Raw genomic sequence first — 17,070 nt, 5'->3', positions numbered from 1 at the left:
GTGATTAGGACACTCATTAAATTAAAATCAACGTATAAGTTTATATAATTAACCCAAACAGAAAACGGAACGAATTTGATAACGGCGACCTTTCAGGTAGAACGGGTTTTGGCGACGAACAATTTCAGGTTGTTACAAAAGTACTCTTTTACAGCAATGATCCGAGATTCAAGGTGCCACATCGGATAACATTAAATGCATCCCGCTTTAATTTCAAATCAAATTTTGAGTAACCTATAAAAGGGGGATGAAGGACACTGTGAACGGTTACGCAAACAAGAATTCTCACAACCTTCCAAGTTTTCATCTTGATCAAAAGTTCCAATTTCTTTCAAACCCTAACAATGGCAGCTACAAACTCAAACACTAATGAGGTTCTTTCTCAATCCCTCATGAAGATTCAAAGCACAAACTATCAAGTTGATCCCAATGTATCCGCTTATCCAGAAGAATTGAAGATGCTCATCGTGGCTTTGAAACGATCACCGTTATCAACAGCCATGTTCCGGTCATTCCCAGTTCCAATGATATGGTTATCACGTGCTGCATCCACGGCTTCTTACAATCACACGGCGGATGTGATTACCTTCAACCTCGTCAACAACAAGAGGGTCAAACTGTCCAAGAACTTGTTCGTGGAGTTCTTGCAGATTCCCAACAACCCACTCTTTGTTAAACCTGTAAACTCCCAGATCATTCACATGTTCAATGAGATGGGACATCAACCGGAGTTGGAGAAGATTAGTGATTTCCAGAAGTCGGGATTACCATGTATTTGGAATTTTCTATTTGGAATTTTCCTAAGGTGTCTTACTGGAAGATCAGTCGGCTTAGACAGAGGAAGAGTCGAAGTGTATGCCATGGTAATGGGTATATACTATGACATAAATGTCGACTACGCGACTCAGCTTTGGAAGGAATTCGTTAAAAGTCTGGAAAACACAAATTCGGAGAAGGGGATATCTTGTGCTAGGTACTGGAGTCTGATCCTGGAGAAAGTATACGAGAAAGAAGCAATTCCGATCGTATCAGATGTCGAAGTTGCTGAGTTTTCGCTTTACCAATTTCCCAAAGTGGTAGAAGATGACGAAGCCATATTTACCCGGGTAGCTCGCATTCCGGATGCAATGCTTCGCAAAGTATCTCCCACTCACAAAGTGTTGGTGAGATATTTGCGAAACATTGATACAGCTGATCAGTCAGGTGTATTACCTGAAGTTGCTACTCCGTCGAAGAAGAAGAAGGGGAGCAAGAAACCTGCGAAGGGTTCATCTTCACCAACCGTGCAAGATGAAATAGTGAAGAAAGATGTTTTACCTTCCAAGTCTGGAGTGTTAAAACAGATTCGCAAGGCAGAGGTGAGTAGTAAGGGAGTTACTATTCGCAGCATTCCTGCACCAGTATCTCCTGGAAAGAAACGAAAAAGGGCAGAAGACGTTGCGAAAAACTTGCAACGAACACTAGGCAAGAAAAGGAAGATGATGATTCGCAATGAATCATCCGACGAAGAAATTGTCCCAGAAACACCACCAGTCACAACCATGGTAACAGTTTCTTTACCTATCTCTCAACCTTCGCATATTTCCACCACTATTTCTCAAACCCAACCACTCGAAATAGTTCTTACCAAGTCAGTTACTGAGGAGGTACCTATTTCGGATATGGTTGTCAACGTATCTGATACGGGGGCACCTATCCCGAGTGTTGCATCCACACTACCAATCTATTTACCTTTCACCACTTCATCTATATTCGATCATGCCCTTCAGAACCCATTCACCACCCTTTTTCCATCTCAATCACCTGAGAATCCTCCACCTTCGCAACAAATGTCGGATCCAGAAATCGAAGGAGGTGTTTTTGGAGGAGTTCTGGATGACATTTCGTTTGATTCCGATGAAGAAGACATTCCTGATCATATGCTGATGACAGGAAAGCAGTTCAAAATACTGAATCATAAATTGAAGGCTATTATCCAATCGCAAGCCGATTCTGGGAGAATGTCTTCAATCTCAGCAATGGAGGTGGATGTGATGATCAAAGGAGCTGAGAAAAGGATAATGGAGAAAGTCGATCAATCCGACAAAAATAATGAACTCCGAGTACAAGCACAAGGGAATAATTTCACGAATGTAGTTAAAGATCTTAAAGCTGCTACAAAAGAAAGACATCTTCTCTTTATCCAAGACGTCAAGAAAGTTTGTGAGGACGTCAACTTCAAAATTCAGGAGTTGAAGTCTAAACTTGCGAAGGATCTTCAAGCAGTGAATACCAGACAAGAAGATCTTCACAAGCAGGTTGTGGAAATTTCATCTCAACTTCACAAACTCAACAACATTCCTGTTGCTGATAATTACAAAGCTGCTACCTTGGAGAAGTTTGATCACCTGATCAAATTGGTTACGGAGCTCAAATCAACAGTTTCGCAATCCACAACTTCGCACATCATTACTCCCGAATTCTTATCTCTAAAGATTAACACTTTAGAACAAGCTATTCAGAAGGCTCTTGCTCCGATTTCAAACTTCACTTCTTTACTTCCGAAGGGTGCTCCACCTGTTTTCACAGGGGCACAAGAGGGAGAGAAAAGTCGAAGCAAAGAAGGTGAAGCCAAAACAGTGGGAAAAGTCATCTCGACTCAACTGGTTGCAACTCTTCCAATTCCTACTAAACCGATTTCTTCAACAACAATAACTACAAAAACAATTTCAAAGGGAATTGTTATTGGAGGAAACGAAGGAGGTTCGAGTTCTCAACCTCAGAAAGATGTAACAGGAAAAGGAAAGGGCATCCTGTATGAGAAATCGAAGGAGGAGATAAAAGCTGATGCTGAGGCTGAGCTTGAAAGAATGAGACAAGTTCAGAGCATAATGAGACAACGAGCAAGTGATCCTCCCTCAATGAACAAAGGTGATCCTGCGAAACTTTACTCTTACGAAACGATAAAGTCTAAAGTTGTAGGAAGGGAGATGTATGAGTTCGAGAAGAAGCCCAAAAGAAGTTACGACATTGCGAACTCGGATCACTGTCAGCTGGACTTCCCTATTAATGAAATGTTACTCATTACGGCTCAATACAAGATCAGTGAGAAATTCGATAATCCGGATGACTACACTCACATGAAAATCAGATTTCATGCTGTTCTTGGAAAGAATCCTGATGAAGTCTGGTCCCTGATGAAGATCAAGAAGGTGCTCACGATAAAGAAGGATGTTTTGTTTGAAGACATGCTTCAAAATTTTCGATATTTTGTCATCATGGCAGACAACAAACAATACGACTTCACTGTTGCTGACTTTCCATTGATGAACTGCAACGATCTCATTCAAGTTGCTCTAATTCTGAAGCACATGGAAGAGAACAAACTCAAAGGATCAGAAACTGATGTTTTCAAAGTCGGATTCGCACATGTGAAGACTTATATCGACAACTACTTCGATTGTCTTGCACTTACTGATGAGGAGTTAGCGAATGTGCTTGGGAGAGAGGTGAAAGTTCCATGGGAAGATACTTTGACACAATGAGCTTTGTCGAAGTATGTTGTAGGGGAGATATGCCTTAAACCATTTGGCATGGTATTTTCGGGAAGAGACACTAAAGGCAAACCGAAGAAATTCTTGTTCAAAGCTTCAGAGATTGAAAGATACAATTCTTCGCAATATACGCACTTCATAGTACGTATGAATAATTGCAAGAAAAATAACGAAGGTGACAAGAAGGACTTGAAGAAGGTGATCTCCTGGTATGGAGAAGTGCGAAGAACGATTCACTCTGCAATTCAAAAGCTTTTAAGTTGAATTGTATCGACTGTTTACAAAGGGGGAGAATGTACATGTTAGTTGTAAAAGTCGAATAGTGTGTATTGTAATGATTCGCATTTTGTATGTTATTTTACTAAGTCAATATTATATGCGAAGTGTAGCATGCGAAGTTTCATTGTATAGACTTAGTATACTTTTTGTAAGTTTCCTATAAATAGGGACTTAGGCTTGAAGTAAAAAAAAAATAGAAACACAAAAACTCTCTTCAGCTTACTCTGTAATCAGTCTTAATAAAACGAGATCTGATTAATATTTACTTCGTGTGTTCTTTATCATTCATCATTCAAATCTATTGTTTTTCATCTTAATTCTCGATAACAATTCTCATCATCATGGTAGCGGGTCTTCTTCATATCCTCATCCCCCGCGTACTGAGGCACCAGTAATGCCCTCTCTCAGAACTTGGCGGTGATCTCCACCACTGTCTCTGTTGTCTGTCTCGTATCCAGGAACTCACGGGCCAACTGCTGGAGCTCCACCGCAGGCACAAACTCAGCTCTGAGCCGGGTCACAAAATCCAGCCATGACATAACCTCAATAGTCGAGGCTCCCAGAGAGTCACCGACCAACTCCCACCAATCCCTGGCCCGGTCCTTCAAGCATCCTACTACATATCGCACCTTCAACCCCTCAGGGCAAAAACTAGTCAACTGTGCAGACTCAATGTCTGCAATCCATCATCTGGCAGCAATAGGGTCCTTCGCCCCATGGAAATCCGGCACACCACTGCCCCTGAAGTCCTTAAAGGACAGTGTGCGGGATCCTAACTGGCTGGTCGCCATGTCACTCCTGAACGCCCTAAGGCGATCCTCCATTAGCTCGACAATCCCTTCCTTGATCGACCCAAAGATAATCGGGGTCGCATCAAGGATGCCTTTAGTGATCTCGGACACGATGAACTCGCGTAGCCTCTCATCCACTGGTTCGGAGCCTGAACCCGAACCCAATCCCTCTCCTGAGTTGCCAACTACTAGCCTCGGATGTAGTACCACCATTATGCAATACATCATGACAACCGTTACTGATATTGACACCTCTAGAGGGATTGCATCCATCGCGAGTTCCTTGGTCATGCCTCAGCCTTCCTTGATTCAAGTACGGATCCTCGACTTTTAGTAGTACGGGCCCTTACTACCTTCCACATCTATCTGTACTTTCCTCAAGAACCACCTCGACTCCACTAAGTCACTACTACTACTACCGATCTCTACTACTCTCATCCTAGGCTTACCCTAGGGAAAATCTCTGACTCCACCCAAACCGGTCCTCAGCTGCTGAAGGCCTCCTTGTGATGCCAATTAGCCACCACATGAATACCATCACATGTAACGATGCTTAGATAATCCTTCAAGTAAAAGACTCATCCCTACAACGGTTAGACTCAAACGAGAGTTGTGCAATAGGGCCAAATCCAGCACTCTGAGATTATTCAATCCTAATCACATGTGACGCGACATACTCTCCTAATGGTTAACTCCTATCATTCATAGTCCTACAAGCACGAAGCAAGCAGCATTCGGACACAGGAAACTACTCAAGCAACTCTATTCTCATAACGAAAAGTTGTACTAGCATACAATGTTGAGCTCATACTATCAGGCATAACCTAACCAGGCTATCCTACTACTGTCTACTCGATACTAGCATGCAATTCTCACATAGCTGAAACACATATAGCGGGCACATAAGGCATCATTCCTAGATCCTTAGCCCTATTCTAGCATGTTGTTCTACTGAAACTGATAACAAAACAAAACTTGTATGGGCACTTTGGGGAATACTTACTTTAGCTCGGTCGATCTCGCACATCACACACTTCGTTCCTTCTCAAAACTCCTTTAACTTATTCTTTAGAAAACCATTTTCTTTTAAAAGCTTTTAATCCCTCGATTTGAGTCCAGACACCCCCGATGGTGTGTCTGAATCCCTCAAACCAAGGCTCTGATACCAACTTGTAACGACCCAAATATCAAGTCCAAAAATTTCATTTAATTAACTGACTCATAAAAATATTCTTAAGAAAATATTATGAAATCACATCATCTCATAAAACATTGTATCATATCTGAAAACCCAAGTCATAAAAATAGTAACACGTTAGAGTACAATCCCAGAATATCCATAGTGCGGAAAACAATGAGTGTGTGTATGATGTGTCGCTACCGCGTCAGCTCCTTCCCCTTCGCTAAAGAGGTACCTGAAACCAAAACTGTAAACTGTAAGCACGAAGCTTAGTGAGTTCCCCCATCGTACCACATACCATACAATCACATAATATACACATACTGTCAGGCATATCAGGGTGCCCGACCAACCCTTTCGGTCCTCTCGACCGGATGCTGCCTAGCTAACCTGGGTGCTGGCCTCCCCTTTGGTCCTCTCGACCGGATACTGCCCATCATATCTGGGTGCTGGCCTCCCTAGCAGTCCTCTCGACCGGATACAGCCTAGCATACCTGGGTGTTGGCCCCCCCTTCGGTCCTCTCGACTAGATGCTGGGGACTATTTCACCCCTCTACTACTACCGCATAGCATGTAACACATAACCATATTTTATCTAGTATGACTAGGTATGACCACCCCCCCTTTGGCCCTATCGATCGGTAACCTTGGGGACTATCTCCCTACTTCTACTATCATCTAATATCATATCATACTAGCTCATAACATATCAGGTAGTAGCAAACCCAGATGAATATCACAAAGACAGTCATCTAATATACAACTCCTACTGGTAGGCCGGCATTGGTGCCTTAGACCCACTTTTACTGGAAGGTAACTCACCTCGTAGTAGTAGCTGCTGATCTGCGCGGGAACTCTCTGTCTGGTGTTGTTGCTCCGGGAAATCCTCCGGCTATAATTCCCACAAAACACTCAATCAGAGTCTGATAACTACCCTTATGGTAGAATGACTATTTTACCCCTGACCTAGTCAAAGTCAAGCCAAAGTCAACTTCCAGTTGACCTGACTCGCCGAGTTAGGCTGCCAACTCGTCGAGTCCCTCTCCTTTTAACTGTCCATATCCACGACTCTACTCGTCGAATATCATATCGGTCGGTAACCTTGGGGACTATCTCCCCTACTTCTACTATCATCTAATATCATATCATACTAGCTCATAACATATCAGGTAGTAGCAAACCCAGATGAATATCACAAAGACAGTCATCTAATATACAACTCCTACTGGTAGGCCGGCATTGGTGCCTTAGACCCACTTTTACTGGAAGGTAACTCACCTCGTAGTAGTAGCTGCTGATCTGCGCGGGAACTCTCTGTCTGGTGTTGTTGCTCCGGGAAATCCTCCGGCTATAATTCCCACAAAACACTCAATCAGAGTCTGATAACTACCCTTATGGTAGAATGACTATTTTACCCCTGACCTAGTCAAAGTCAAGCCAAAGTCAACTTCCAGTTGACCTGACTCGCCGAGTTAGGCTGCCAACTCGTCGAGTCCCTCTCCTTTTAACTGTCCATATCCACGACTCTACTCGTCGAATTTAGCAATGACTCAACGAGTTCTCCTCCTTTATGGACATTGAATGAACCTTCATCCGACTCGCCGAGTTGTATGAACAACTTGGCGAGTTCACCTACATCAGATGAACAAGTTCTGACCTTGACTCGCCGAGTTGTATGAACAACTCGTCCAGTTCATCTTCAACCATAAGGAGGTTGCCTTGGACTCGCCGAGTCTGTTCATGAACTCGCCGAGTCCCATGAACTCCAGGTCTAAGGCTAAGTCCAAAATGTTGGGTCACTCCTTTGGTCCTTCTACCACCTCTCTAGCTCCCAGATGGGTTCCTTTGACCCTCAACAGATTTTGGGACTTTATGCCTTGGACTCGCCGAGTCCCAAGAACGGACTCGCCGAGTCGATAACGTCCCAGTCTCATTTCTCTATTTTTGATGTACAACTCTCATCCAAATGATAAACTATACTCCTAAGATCAATCTAGCACGTAAAGTTACGAACTTTACGTGCACGCATGGGACTATTGTTGGGGTGCAAAGTTATTCATTCATGACTTTGTAAATGTTTGACTTTTGTAAAACCCACTTGCATGTGGAGTATTAGCCTTTAGACCGATTTGTTAGAGAGTGAGAGAGAGACATGTAAACACCTCTATAAATAGTGGGTTCATACCACTTGTAGAGGTGTGCTTGAGAGATGTAAAAGTGAGTGTGTAAGTGTGTGTTATTTATGTAGTCTAGATCTAGATCCTTTTTGTGTAACACCATATACATTCAATATATCTCTTAAACACCCAAATCACCATGTTCAATTGTGCAAGCTTTAATTCCGCATGCCAAACCATGTTCTTTTTCACTACAATTGGTATCAGAGCTTGGTTTTCACGATCAACGTGACTTTTGAAGAACGATTCTCGGTTTGGCAACATTTGTCGCATCTTGAACAATTTTGGTGAGTCTCTCTCTATGATCTCTTGTAATGATTAAATTCGTGCGTTGCGTTTTTGATTTGTGATCATTTGACTCGTTGGATCTAAATTTTGTTGAAAAACCTGTTTGTTATGATCCAATATATTTTTTTTGATCAAATCCCGATCCACTCTCATATTCGTTTATTTGGTTCAATTCTAAATTCGCAATTGTTCATTTGAATCCAAAAACAAAAATAATGTTGTTACTGTTCATCTTTTATTCAAAAATCGAGTCCCAATTTGATATTCGAGTTACTGTTCATATTTGGTTACTTGAGCCCAAAAGTCAATAATTACATTTGATCCAAAAGTTACTATCTGTTACTGTTCACAATCCAAATTGAGTCCACACGATTCTTTTATGATCCAATAAACATTGTTTAAGCCCAATTGTTCTTCACATATTGTATTCAGATGTCCGATTCGATGCTTAAGACTTCATCGTCCTATGCTTAGACGAGTTGTACGTCTAGATCATCCAAGCAACTCATCTGTTGTTTTCTTGTTCTTGATTCTTGTTCGATTTTTTTTCTTAATAACCGATCATGTTAATCGACTTTACTTTGCTTGTGAATATATACTTGTGACTCGATTTGTTTTTTTACAAATCGATTATGATCAAGTCAAATTTGAGAAACATCAAATTGTATCATTGATTTTAGTCAAATCGATCAAGAACACTTGAAGCAGCTGAAAAATATTGTTTGAACGTGTTTTGATCTGATAATTTGGGTTAGATTTATCAATATCGTGTTTCCGATTTCAAAAAGTCAAACTCAGAAAAGAAAAGTCAAAACTCGATTTTCAATCGATGAATCGCTGAATTAAAGGCTGAAATCGTTCGTTTTGAGTTGAGAACAAGATATGGATGTCGAAATCAATTCCAATTTGGAGATTAATTTCGAAATCGGTTAGATTTATGGGCTTGATGACCAACGAAACTTGAAAGAAGGAACGCATAGAGGATAGTCTATGTATTTGATTTTGATTGATACTTGGATATTGAAAGATCGATTGGGTGTTGAGTTTGTATACAGGAATCGATGGTTTGAAGGACGAACTGTGACAATGATGTTTATATGCGAAGAATTGATGTTGAGTGGCTGAAGAAAGAACCTTGGATTGTGAATGAAATGCGAACAATCGATGGGTATAAGGATGTGATATGGAGTTCGCATCTGGGATTCTCAAAAGCAGTTCGCATTTGATTAACTGGATTGAATGTTCGCAAATAGTGATATGGTTCGCATCCATGTTGTTCATTCGCATTTGTGTTGCAAGTGATTTGCGAAGATAGATAATTATACCTAAAATAGTTTCTATTGAGATAGATATTCTCTAAAGTTTTTAAATATAATCAGTTTATACTATTTCATTCATTATGTATGCCGAGATTAATCGCTAAGCGCTCTCTAGTCGATCAAGTAGCGCCTAGGATTAATCAAAGATTAATCGGGACCTAGTATATTGTCGTAGCCCTTCAAATATTTATCTAACTAGATTATAACCCATGAGAACCACGGTTAAAAAATTAAATTAATTTTGGTATTTAAAATCATAATTATTACCATGTGAATAAATAAGTAATTTGACTAAGATACATGAGACATTATACATGTTCTTTTTCATTCAATCTATTTTTATTTATAATTTTGAAGGTTAACCTCTATGAACATATAATAGGTATTCATAAATACCATTTATATAGACCTGTTAAAATTTTATAGGTAAATTTTTATTCTCTAAATCATTCTCAAACATTAAAATAATATATGAAAAAGAAAGAAAATAAAGGCTTAATTAATATGGGATGAAGCTTAAAATTTTGTAAGTGAGTTGCATAAAGAATTAAATAATAGTGTACATAAATGATCCTTGTAGGAAAATAATTAATAACACAGAGTCTTAAATGATAACTGCAAAAAAAAATAATGCATAAATAAAAACTAGAAAAGATTTCCCGGCGTTGCCGGGGTCGAAAGGTATTGCTTTGTAAAGTAAAGTAGTATGTTGAATTGCATTGAGATAATCTACTAAAGGAAGATAAACAATGTCATCTAATTACATAAGTAAAGAAATCTAAATTATTATTTCTTGCAATAAATGAGGAAAATAAAGAAATGTTCTCACAAATTGAACTTTATTGTCATGTATGGCAGCGCCCGGAAAACCAATCCGGAAAATATAGACCGTTGTTTTTTGTTCGCTAATGTGAGGGTAATTTGGTCTTTTAAGGTAGTAGGGACTGAATTTGTGACGACGGGTAAACCATATGGACCATTTATGTAATTTTGGCGGCGGTGGTGGTGGTGGTGGTGATTGTAGCTGTTAGGTGGCTTTATGGTATTAGGTGGGTACTTTCTAATAAATAAAACATTAATTTAAAACCAAAAAGAGAAATATAAATTAATAAAAAATCGGATTATGAGTAAAGAGTGATTTCGGTTTCCATCGTTGTCCTCAATGTGTTAAATATGGTAAACCACACGGACCAATCGTGTAATTTTGTCTAACAATAATAATGAAGGATCATTTCTGTCAAAAGACTAAATACTAATAATATGTAATAAAATGTGAGGGTTATGAAAAATTCAAACGAAAGTGAAAGGGTTGTTTGTGAACAAAAGCATAAAGGTGAAGGGTCAATGTTGTAAGTAGTTTTTTAAAACCAACATAAGTTGGAGGACCAAAAGTGACAAAAAAAGAGGAGCAAACATACATAACCTTAGGGACCAATCTTGTTAAACACTTAGGAAGTTTACTATTCCTAACTTTCATATCTTTAATATATACTAGAAAAGATGCCCCGCGTTGCGGGGGTTAGACCGTATTCGTTTGTAATACAGTGCAACACCTCAAATACAATTAGGGAAAAAATCCGTTTGTGTTTTTATTTAATTGGAATTTTTTGACAACTCCACATATATTATATCTTCGGCACCTACTTATTTTGTAGCTATCTGAATGCTCCGTTCAGGGCAACATATATGTGTCAATAAGCTTTTGATGGTCTCACATCACGGCTCTTCTATCAATAGCAAGCACCTGCAACAAACCAACATATAGTACATCAAAGAAATGGAAGTATGCTGCTGTTATGGGTTAAAAATAAAGTATATTGCCCATTTTAGTAACAATCGGATAAATTTTTTTAAGAAAATATAGAATAAATAAACTGACCTTATCATGCTTTCCTAACAACTTAACAGGAGAAATAGGGAACTGTTTGAGTAGTGTCATGTCTTGAAGGGAAGGAGCTGATCTAGAAGAGTAAAAGATCGTAAAATCAATAAATTTATCAACAAAATATTTATTATTTTTAGGGTTTTACTGTTCTGATATGTTTCCAGGCGTATTTAATTTCTACTACAAGAGGCTATCGGATAATAAATTGCTATTATTGGTAAAAAGCTAATATTCTTCTAAGTAACTTCTTCATAGAAATGACGAAAATGCCCTTATGACAAATAACTAACTAAACAGCTAAGTAACTAACTAACTAACTGTAAATTTGTTTCTAACAGTTGTTGCCTAAATGGAATTAACCCTTTTTAAAATGAACAACCCGTATATATGACAACTTTTTATTTCTATATTTTCATATACAAGTTGTAGATAAGAAAAGAACTCAAAAGATTTGATGCATGTTATACTTGTCCTCATCTTGCACATCAACATAATGTGGAGTATTTTTGTCCTTGTCTTTTAAATTTGGATCCATCCCTTGTGATGCAGCCACATGTTGTTCATATTAACGTGTTAGCATACAACGTTCTCTATTTGTATAATTAAATTTCATAATTTTTGTAAATAAAAAAAACTTACCAATAGCGTCTTTCTGAGAGAACCACGTATGTTCATGTCAACTTTTTCAATAGTCACCTGTTTCAGATCACCAGATCAGGCACGTCATCAAAATGATTCATGTTGTTGACTTTTGCTGCATTCTTTCTTGTAATCTGCCAGCACATATGAAGTTACAAATTGTAAAATTTTCAGCAATTAAAAGTGTGTAGTTAAACTATTTGGAAGGAAGCACATAATCTCCTTATGTAGGTTTTTGAGAAATTCCATTCCATAATTGATTTGTTAGTTGCATGTCTGACTCTAAAATATAACTATAACAGTTTCAACATCCCTGCAAGTAAGTTAGTTTTCAACATTTAGCTAGTGTTCAAAGATAGTTTGACCAAATTACAGAAATACCCATATACATACATACATACCTTTAATGAGATTGACATATGTTATACATTAAGGTATTATTTTGTAACTTATATGTCGTTCTTCCCTGTAGAGTTGTATCTGTTATGGGTGTCCATGAGAACATGCCATTTTAGAGCTGTAACCAAATGAGCTTCAAAATTTGAATGCCAGTTAGTTTTATACTCATTATCAGTGACCAACATGATCAACATAATCGTTTCACATCTTTCATAACAAATATAGCGTCATCCAATCTATAATAAGTCAAATATGTAACTGAATTTCTTTTGAGAATAGAAACAGACATTGGAGGAAAAAAAACAGCAAACATTTACAACTTGACACATATTCCACCCGAGTAACTAAAAACACATTCAACCACAAAGGGACCACAAATGAAAACTGTATACAAAACTTAAATAACTCATGAAGTACAGCAAAACCTATTACGACCAGCAATGGTGATGCGGAGGTCATGGGAGAACTTAGAAAGAATGATAGTGGCAGTTAGATTCAAGTAAAAGAAAATTTTTGGGCTAGCATAATATGGTAATCACTAATCGGAACAAATCGTAGCTATATGATAAGCTTTATAGAAAATCAACAACCCTGGTATGTGTATCGATAAATTTAGCATCTTTAGAAGCCATTAATATATCACAATTAAGGGAGATGCCGAACCCACCGTAAAAGCGAACCCTGAAATCGGTCTGATGGCCGGCTTACGACATCGCTCCATTTGGGCAATCAGATTGGTTTCAAAATCCTGCAATTACCAAAGAATAAAGTCAAATATTTAAATAACGATATGATGGAGTAAAAATACAGAGCTTACCTACATCAACAAACTCATTGACATATTCAGTACAATTGCTTCCATTTATCTACAAAAACAAATAAACAATCACACACATACATACGTTTGTGGTGAAAACTAACAATTTCATGATAAAAATATTACTTCTCTGGACATATTGTCCCAAATTGAGCAGTTGTGTAAGCTAATTTAATTAAAATTGACAATCCAACAGGTGAAACATTACAACAAACAGTTGGTGTGCACTGTAACATACCTAAAAACAGGAAAGCATATGTATTACATATAAATAAAAAGAAAGTATAGAAAAAGAACAAAACGTTCAGATTGGAGGAACACATGAACGTATCGGAAACAAAGAGCAAAAAGATCAATCTTGCAAATGTTACCAACAAACAAAGTGTCACCCACTTGACTTCCTTCAACTGAAAAAAAGTTAAAAGTCAGTTATTATGCTTCAAAAGCAACATCAACAACACCCAAAAGGGTTTCTTTACAGAAACGGTTCCCATATGAATAAAGAATCCAAATGAATATAAAAGAAACAGAACATGCAACATACCATATCTTTTGACCATGTCTTGCAATGTTACCAACAAACAAAGTGTCACCCACTTGACTTCCTTCAACTGAAAAAAAAAGTTAAAAGTCGGTTATTATGCTTCAAAAGCAACATCAACAACACCCAAAAGGGGTTTCTTTACAGAAACAGTTCCCATATGAATAAAGAATCCAAATGAATATATAAGAAACAGAACATGCAACATACCATATCTTTTGACCATGTCTTGCAATGTTACCAACAAACAAAGTGTCACCCACTTGACTTCCTTCAACTGAAAAAAAAAAAAGTTAAAAGTCGGTTATTATGCTTCAAAAGCAACATCAACAACACCCAAAAGGGGTTTCTTTACAGAAACAGTTCCCATATGAATAAAGAATCCAAATGAATATATAAGAAACAGAACATGCAACATACCATATCTTTTGACCATGTCTTGCAATGTTACCAACAAACAAAGTGTCACCCACTTGACTTCCTTCAACTGAAAAAAAAAAAGTTAAAAGTCGGTTATTATGCTTCAAAAGCAACATCAACAACACCCAAAAGGGGTTTCTTTACAGAAACAGTTCCCATATGAATAAAGAATCCAAATGAATATATAAGAAACAGAACATGCAACATACCATATCTTTTGACCATGTCTTGCAAATGTTACCAACAAACAAAGTGCCACCCACTTGACTAAAAACATCTCTAAGATCAACTTCATTTGTATAACGATCTAATCCACCAACAAATACTTCTAATTCTTTCTTATTTTGTCTCTCTCTAACGACATCATGGCGTTGTTTCTTGTAACTATCTTGATTCATATCATGTTTTGTTGTATATTGCCCCCCAAATCAATCTCCATGAGCTTTTTCAGCTCCTTGTCCAGCCCATTCATCTTCTTCTACCTCATAAGAGGCATTTTTATATTCAATATACAGAAAAACACAACATAGTATCCCCAGTTATCACGATTGGTAACAATCGTGAATAACTTATCATGAACATCAATTTGTGAATCATCAACCAAAATGAAGTGAAAAGTAGCAAGTTACCGATTTCCCTGGGCGTCGTTATTTTTTCTGGTGGAGGCGGTCGTGGAGCAGAGGGTGAACGGCGAACTGTGGTGTTTGGTGGTCGGTACATCGCCTGTAACAATAAAGCAAGAACCGTGAGTTAATCATCAACTATTCAATCGTGAATAATTGATGATGAACATCAATTTGTGAATCATCAACCCGATTGAAGTCAAGAGTAGCAAGTTACCGATTTCCCTGGGGGTGTTGTTATTTTCTTTGGTGGAGACGGCGGTGGAGCGGAGGATAAACGACAAACTATGGTGGTTGGCGGTCGGTACATCGCCTGAAGGAACTGGCGACGGGATAATGGCCGTTGTAACTTTTCCAGAAAGGACTTTTGGTTTTGAAAAATTAAACCAAACACCCCCTATATATTAAAATTGTCTACCTTTAGCTACAGTAAAGTGGCTAAGGAATTGACAAAAATGATCCCTCAATTATTAATATATATGTCTGTTGTTGCAATATTGGCTGTTTTATGTTTTGAGTTTGCAGAGGGTCTTTTATATAAATATCTATATTCTTGTCAATTCCTTAGCCACTTTACTGTAGCTAAAGGTAGACAATTTTAATATATCAAGGGCAAAATAGTTTTTTTAGGTAAGACAGAGACCAAGCGCGTAATAAAAACAAACAATAGGAACCTTCCAAGTTTAAAAAATAAATTAGGGACCAAATGTGCAAATTAGCCTAAATCATAAGGACCATTCGTGTAATATACTCTTAAATTTAGTTTCTAATATAGCATCTACCTTTGAGTTTTTAAAAAATTAGTTTCAGGAATGTTTCCTTTTTAAAGGACAAAAAATACATGCAAAAAAAAATTATGCAATTTAGAACTTTATGTAGTAAAAAATGTAAGACATAGAGCATTAAAAAGCATTAAAAGAGAACACATAAATTTTCAAGCCTTTTTTATTCCAATCCACTTGCAATATGATGGTAGGTCTTATACCATTAAATGAAACAATATTTGATAAAGTACTAAGCTCTAACAAAATAATCTTCAAAGTACATTGTTGTAATAAGGAAATGAAGGTATATTACCATAATAAGAAGAAAATGGAAAATACATTTGCTAGTTTATGCATTTTACTGGGGAAAAAACTACCAATGATGCTTTCTCGAGATGACACGTGGCAAAAGAGGTAATAGCAGGATGTTATATTGTACAATTCAAAAATAATTTTTTTTAAAATTAAATTTAAATTCTATTTTGAGTAATAGAAACCAAACACATAGACATGTCACTTTGGTTCCAATATGAACACAAGATTAAGTAAAAAAGAAAAACTTATTTTCACTTTAGTAACTATGAATGACTAATTACCCCAAAACCAAACTCTCAACCAAAATGTGTCTAAAAGAGGGATTAATCAATGATTTAGAAAATAACCACAATGATAGTTCCATTTCCTATCTGTGACATCACAATTGCTATCATAAAACAAGATTTACCATGTCTATAAAGTTATTCCAATTTTTAGCACAATTATGTTGTTCAACCATAACTAAAGATTAAAAATACAAGCCTATTATTTGTAATTCCTTGGATAAAAGGAAAAAAAATCTCCTTTTGTAGCTTCACCTTGTTTTCAAGTCGTCTAGTTTATGTTGCTTTCTCCCAATTTCTTAATGGTACACTCCATCTCCCCTTTAAACAAAACCAACTTTATCCATTTGTATCAAATGACATTAACAAAACAGAAGATGCAACTTGCATGCGAAAACATTTAATAGAAAATGTAAAAAAAAAATATCATTTGACCAGAGAATGTTGAATAAAACGATGATTATCAACCTTTGGACAATATAATTTTTCATTATAGGGTTCATAGAGGAAACCGTGGAGGTAAAACCATGGATGTAAAAAGATGAGGTTTGTTTAGTTATAACAGTGAAAAAAAGATTTGCTTTCTTCACTTTCAGAAGAAAAAAAAAAAGATTTTCACCGGACCAATTAAAACCACATGTCCAATTAACACAAAATTTTTGTTAATTAATCGAAAATATAAATTGAATAAAAAACAAAACTCATTAACCATGTATTTAAATTCAAGTCGTCACCATTGTACTCTGTTGGTGTATGTATATATGTGTATGTGAAGAAGTGGACTGGACGTACCTCAATGCATATTTTAACTACTTC

At 37.3% G+C, this 17,070-nt stretch overlaps 1 protein-coding gene across 28 annotated transcripts; it reads right to left on the bottom strand.

Annotated features, from left to right (window-relative positions):
* Nucleotides 1–11,004: 11,004 nt before the first annotated feature.
* On the bottom strand, nucleotides 11,005–15,275 carry LOC145054418 (uncharacterized). Of its 28 annotated transcripts, XM_079002611.1 has the most exons (13): nucleotides 15,109–15,274; nucleotides 14,898–14,991; nucleotides 14,478–14,746; nucleotides 14,269–14,335; nucleotides 14,059–14,125; nucleotides 13,852–13,918; nucleotides 13,679–13,714; nucleotides 13,312–13,356; nucleotides 13,158–13,238; nucleotides 12,493–12,623; nucleotides 12,092–12,404; nucleotides 11,447–11,528; nucleotides 11,005–11,311 (listed from the first exon to the last, which is right to left on the bottom strand). In XM_079002611.1, exons 3-6 carry the CDS (start codon nucleotides 14,664–14,666, stop codon nucleotides 13,915–13,917), a joined length of 327 nt encoding a protein of 108 aa, XP_078858737.1. In that variant the 5' UTR covers nucleotides 14,667–14,746; nucleotides 14,898–14,991; nucleotides 15,109–15,274; the 3' UTR covers nucleotides 11,005–11,311; nucleotides 11,447–11,528; nucleotides 12,092–12,404; nucleotides 12,493–12,623; nucleotides 13,158–13,238; nucleotides 13,312–13,356; nucleotides 13,679–13,714; nucleotides 13,852–13,914. The 28 variants fall into 28 exon arrangements, with proteins under 28 accessions (XP_078858737.1, XP_078858741.1, XP_078858719.1 ...); XM_079002615.1 differs by lacking the exon at nucleotides 14,269–14,335 and having other exon boundaries at nucleotides 15,109–15,275; XM_079002593.1 differs by lacking the exons at nucleotides 13,852–13,918; nucleotides 14,269–14,335 and adding an exon at nucleotides 13,434–13,545 and having other exon boundaries at nucleotides 15,109–15,275.
* Between the last annotated feature and the right edge of the window lie 1,795 nt (nucleotides 15,276–17,070).

This window comes from Lactuca serriola, chromosome 5, assembly GCF_051521515.1.
Source record: "Lactuca serriola cultivar US96UC23 chromosome 5, Lser_US96UC23_V15, whole genome shotgun sequence".
Classification (NCBI taxonomy): domain Eukaryota; kingdom Viridiplantae; phylum Streptophyta; class Magnoliopsida; order Asterales; family Asteraceae; genus Lactuca; species Lactuca serriola.
The sequence above is the reverse complement of the archived record's forward strand: the minus strand, read 5'-3'. Positions and strand labels throughout refer to the sequence as shown.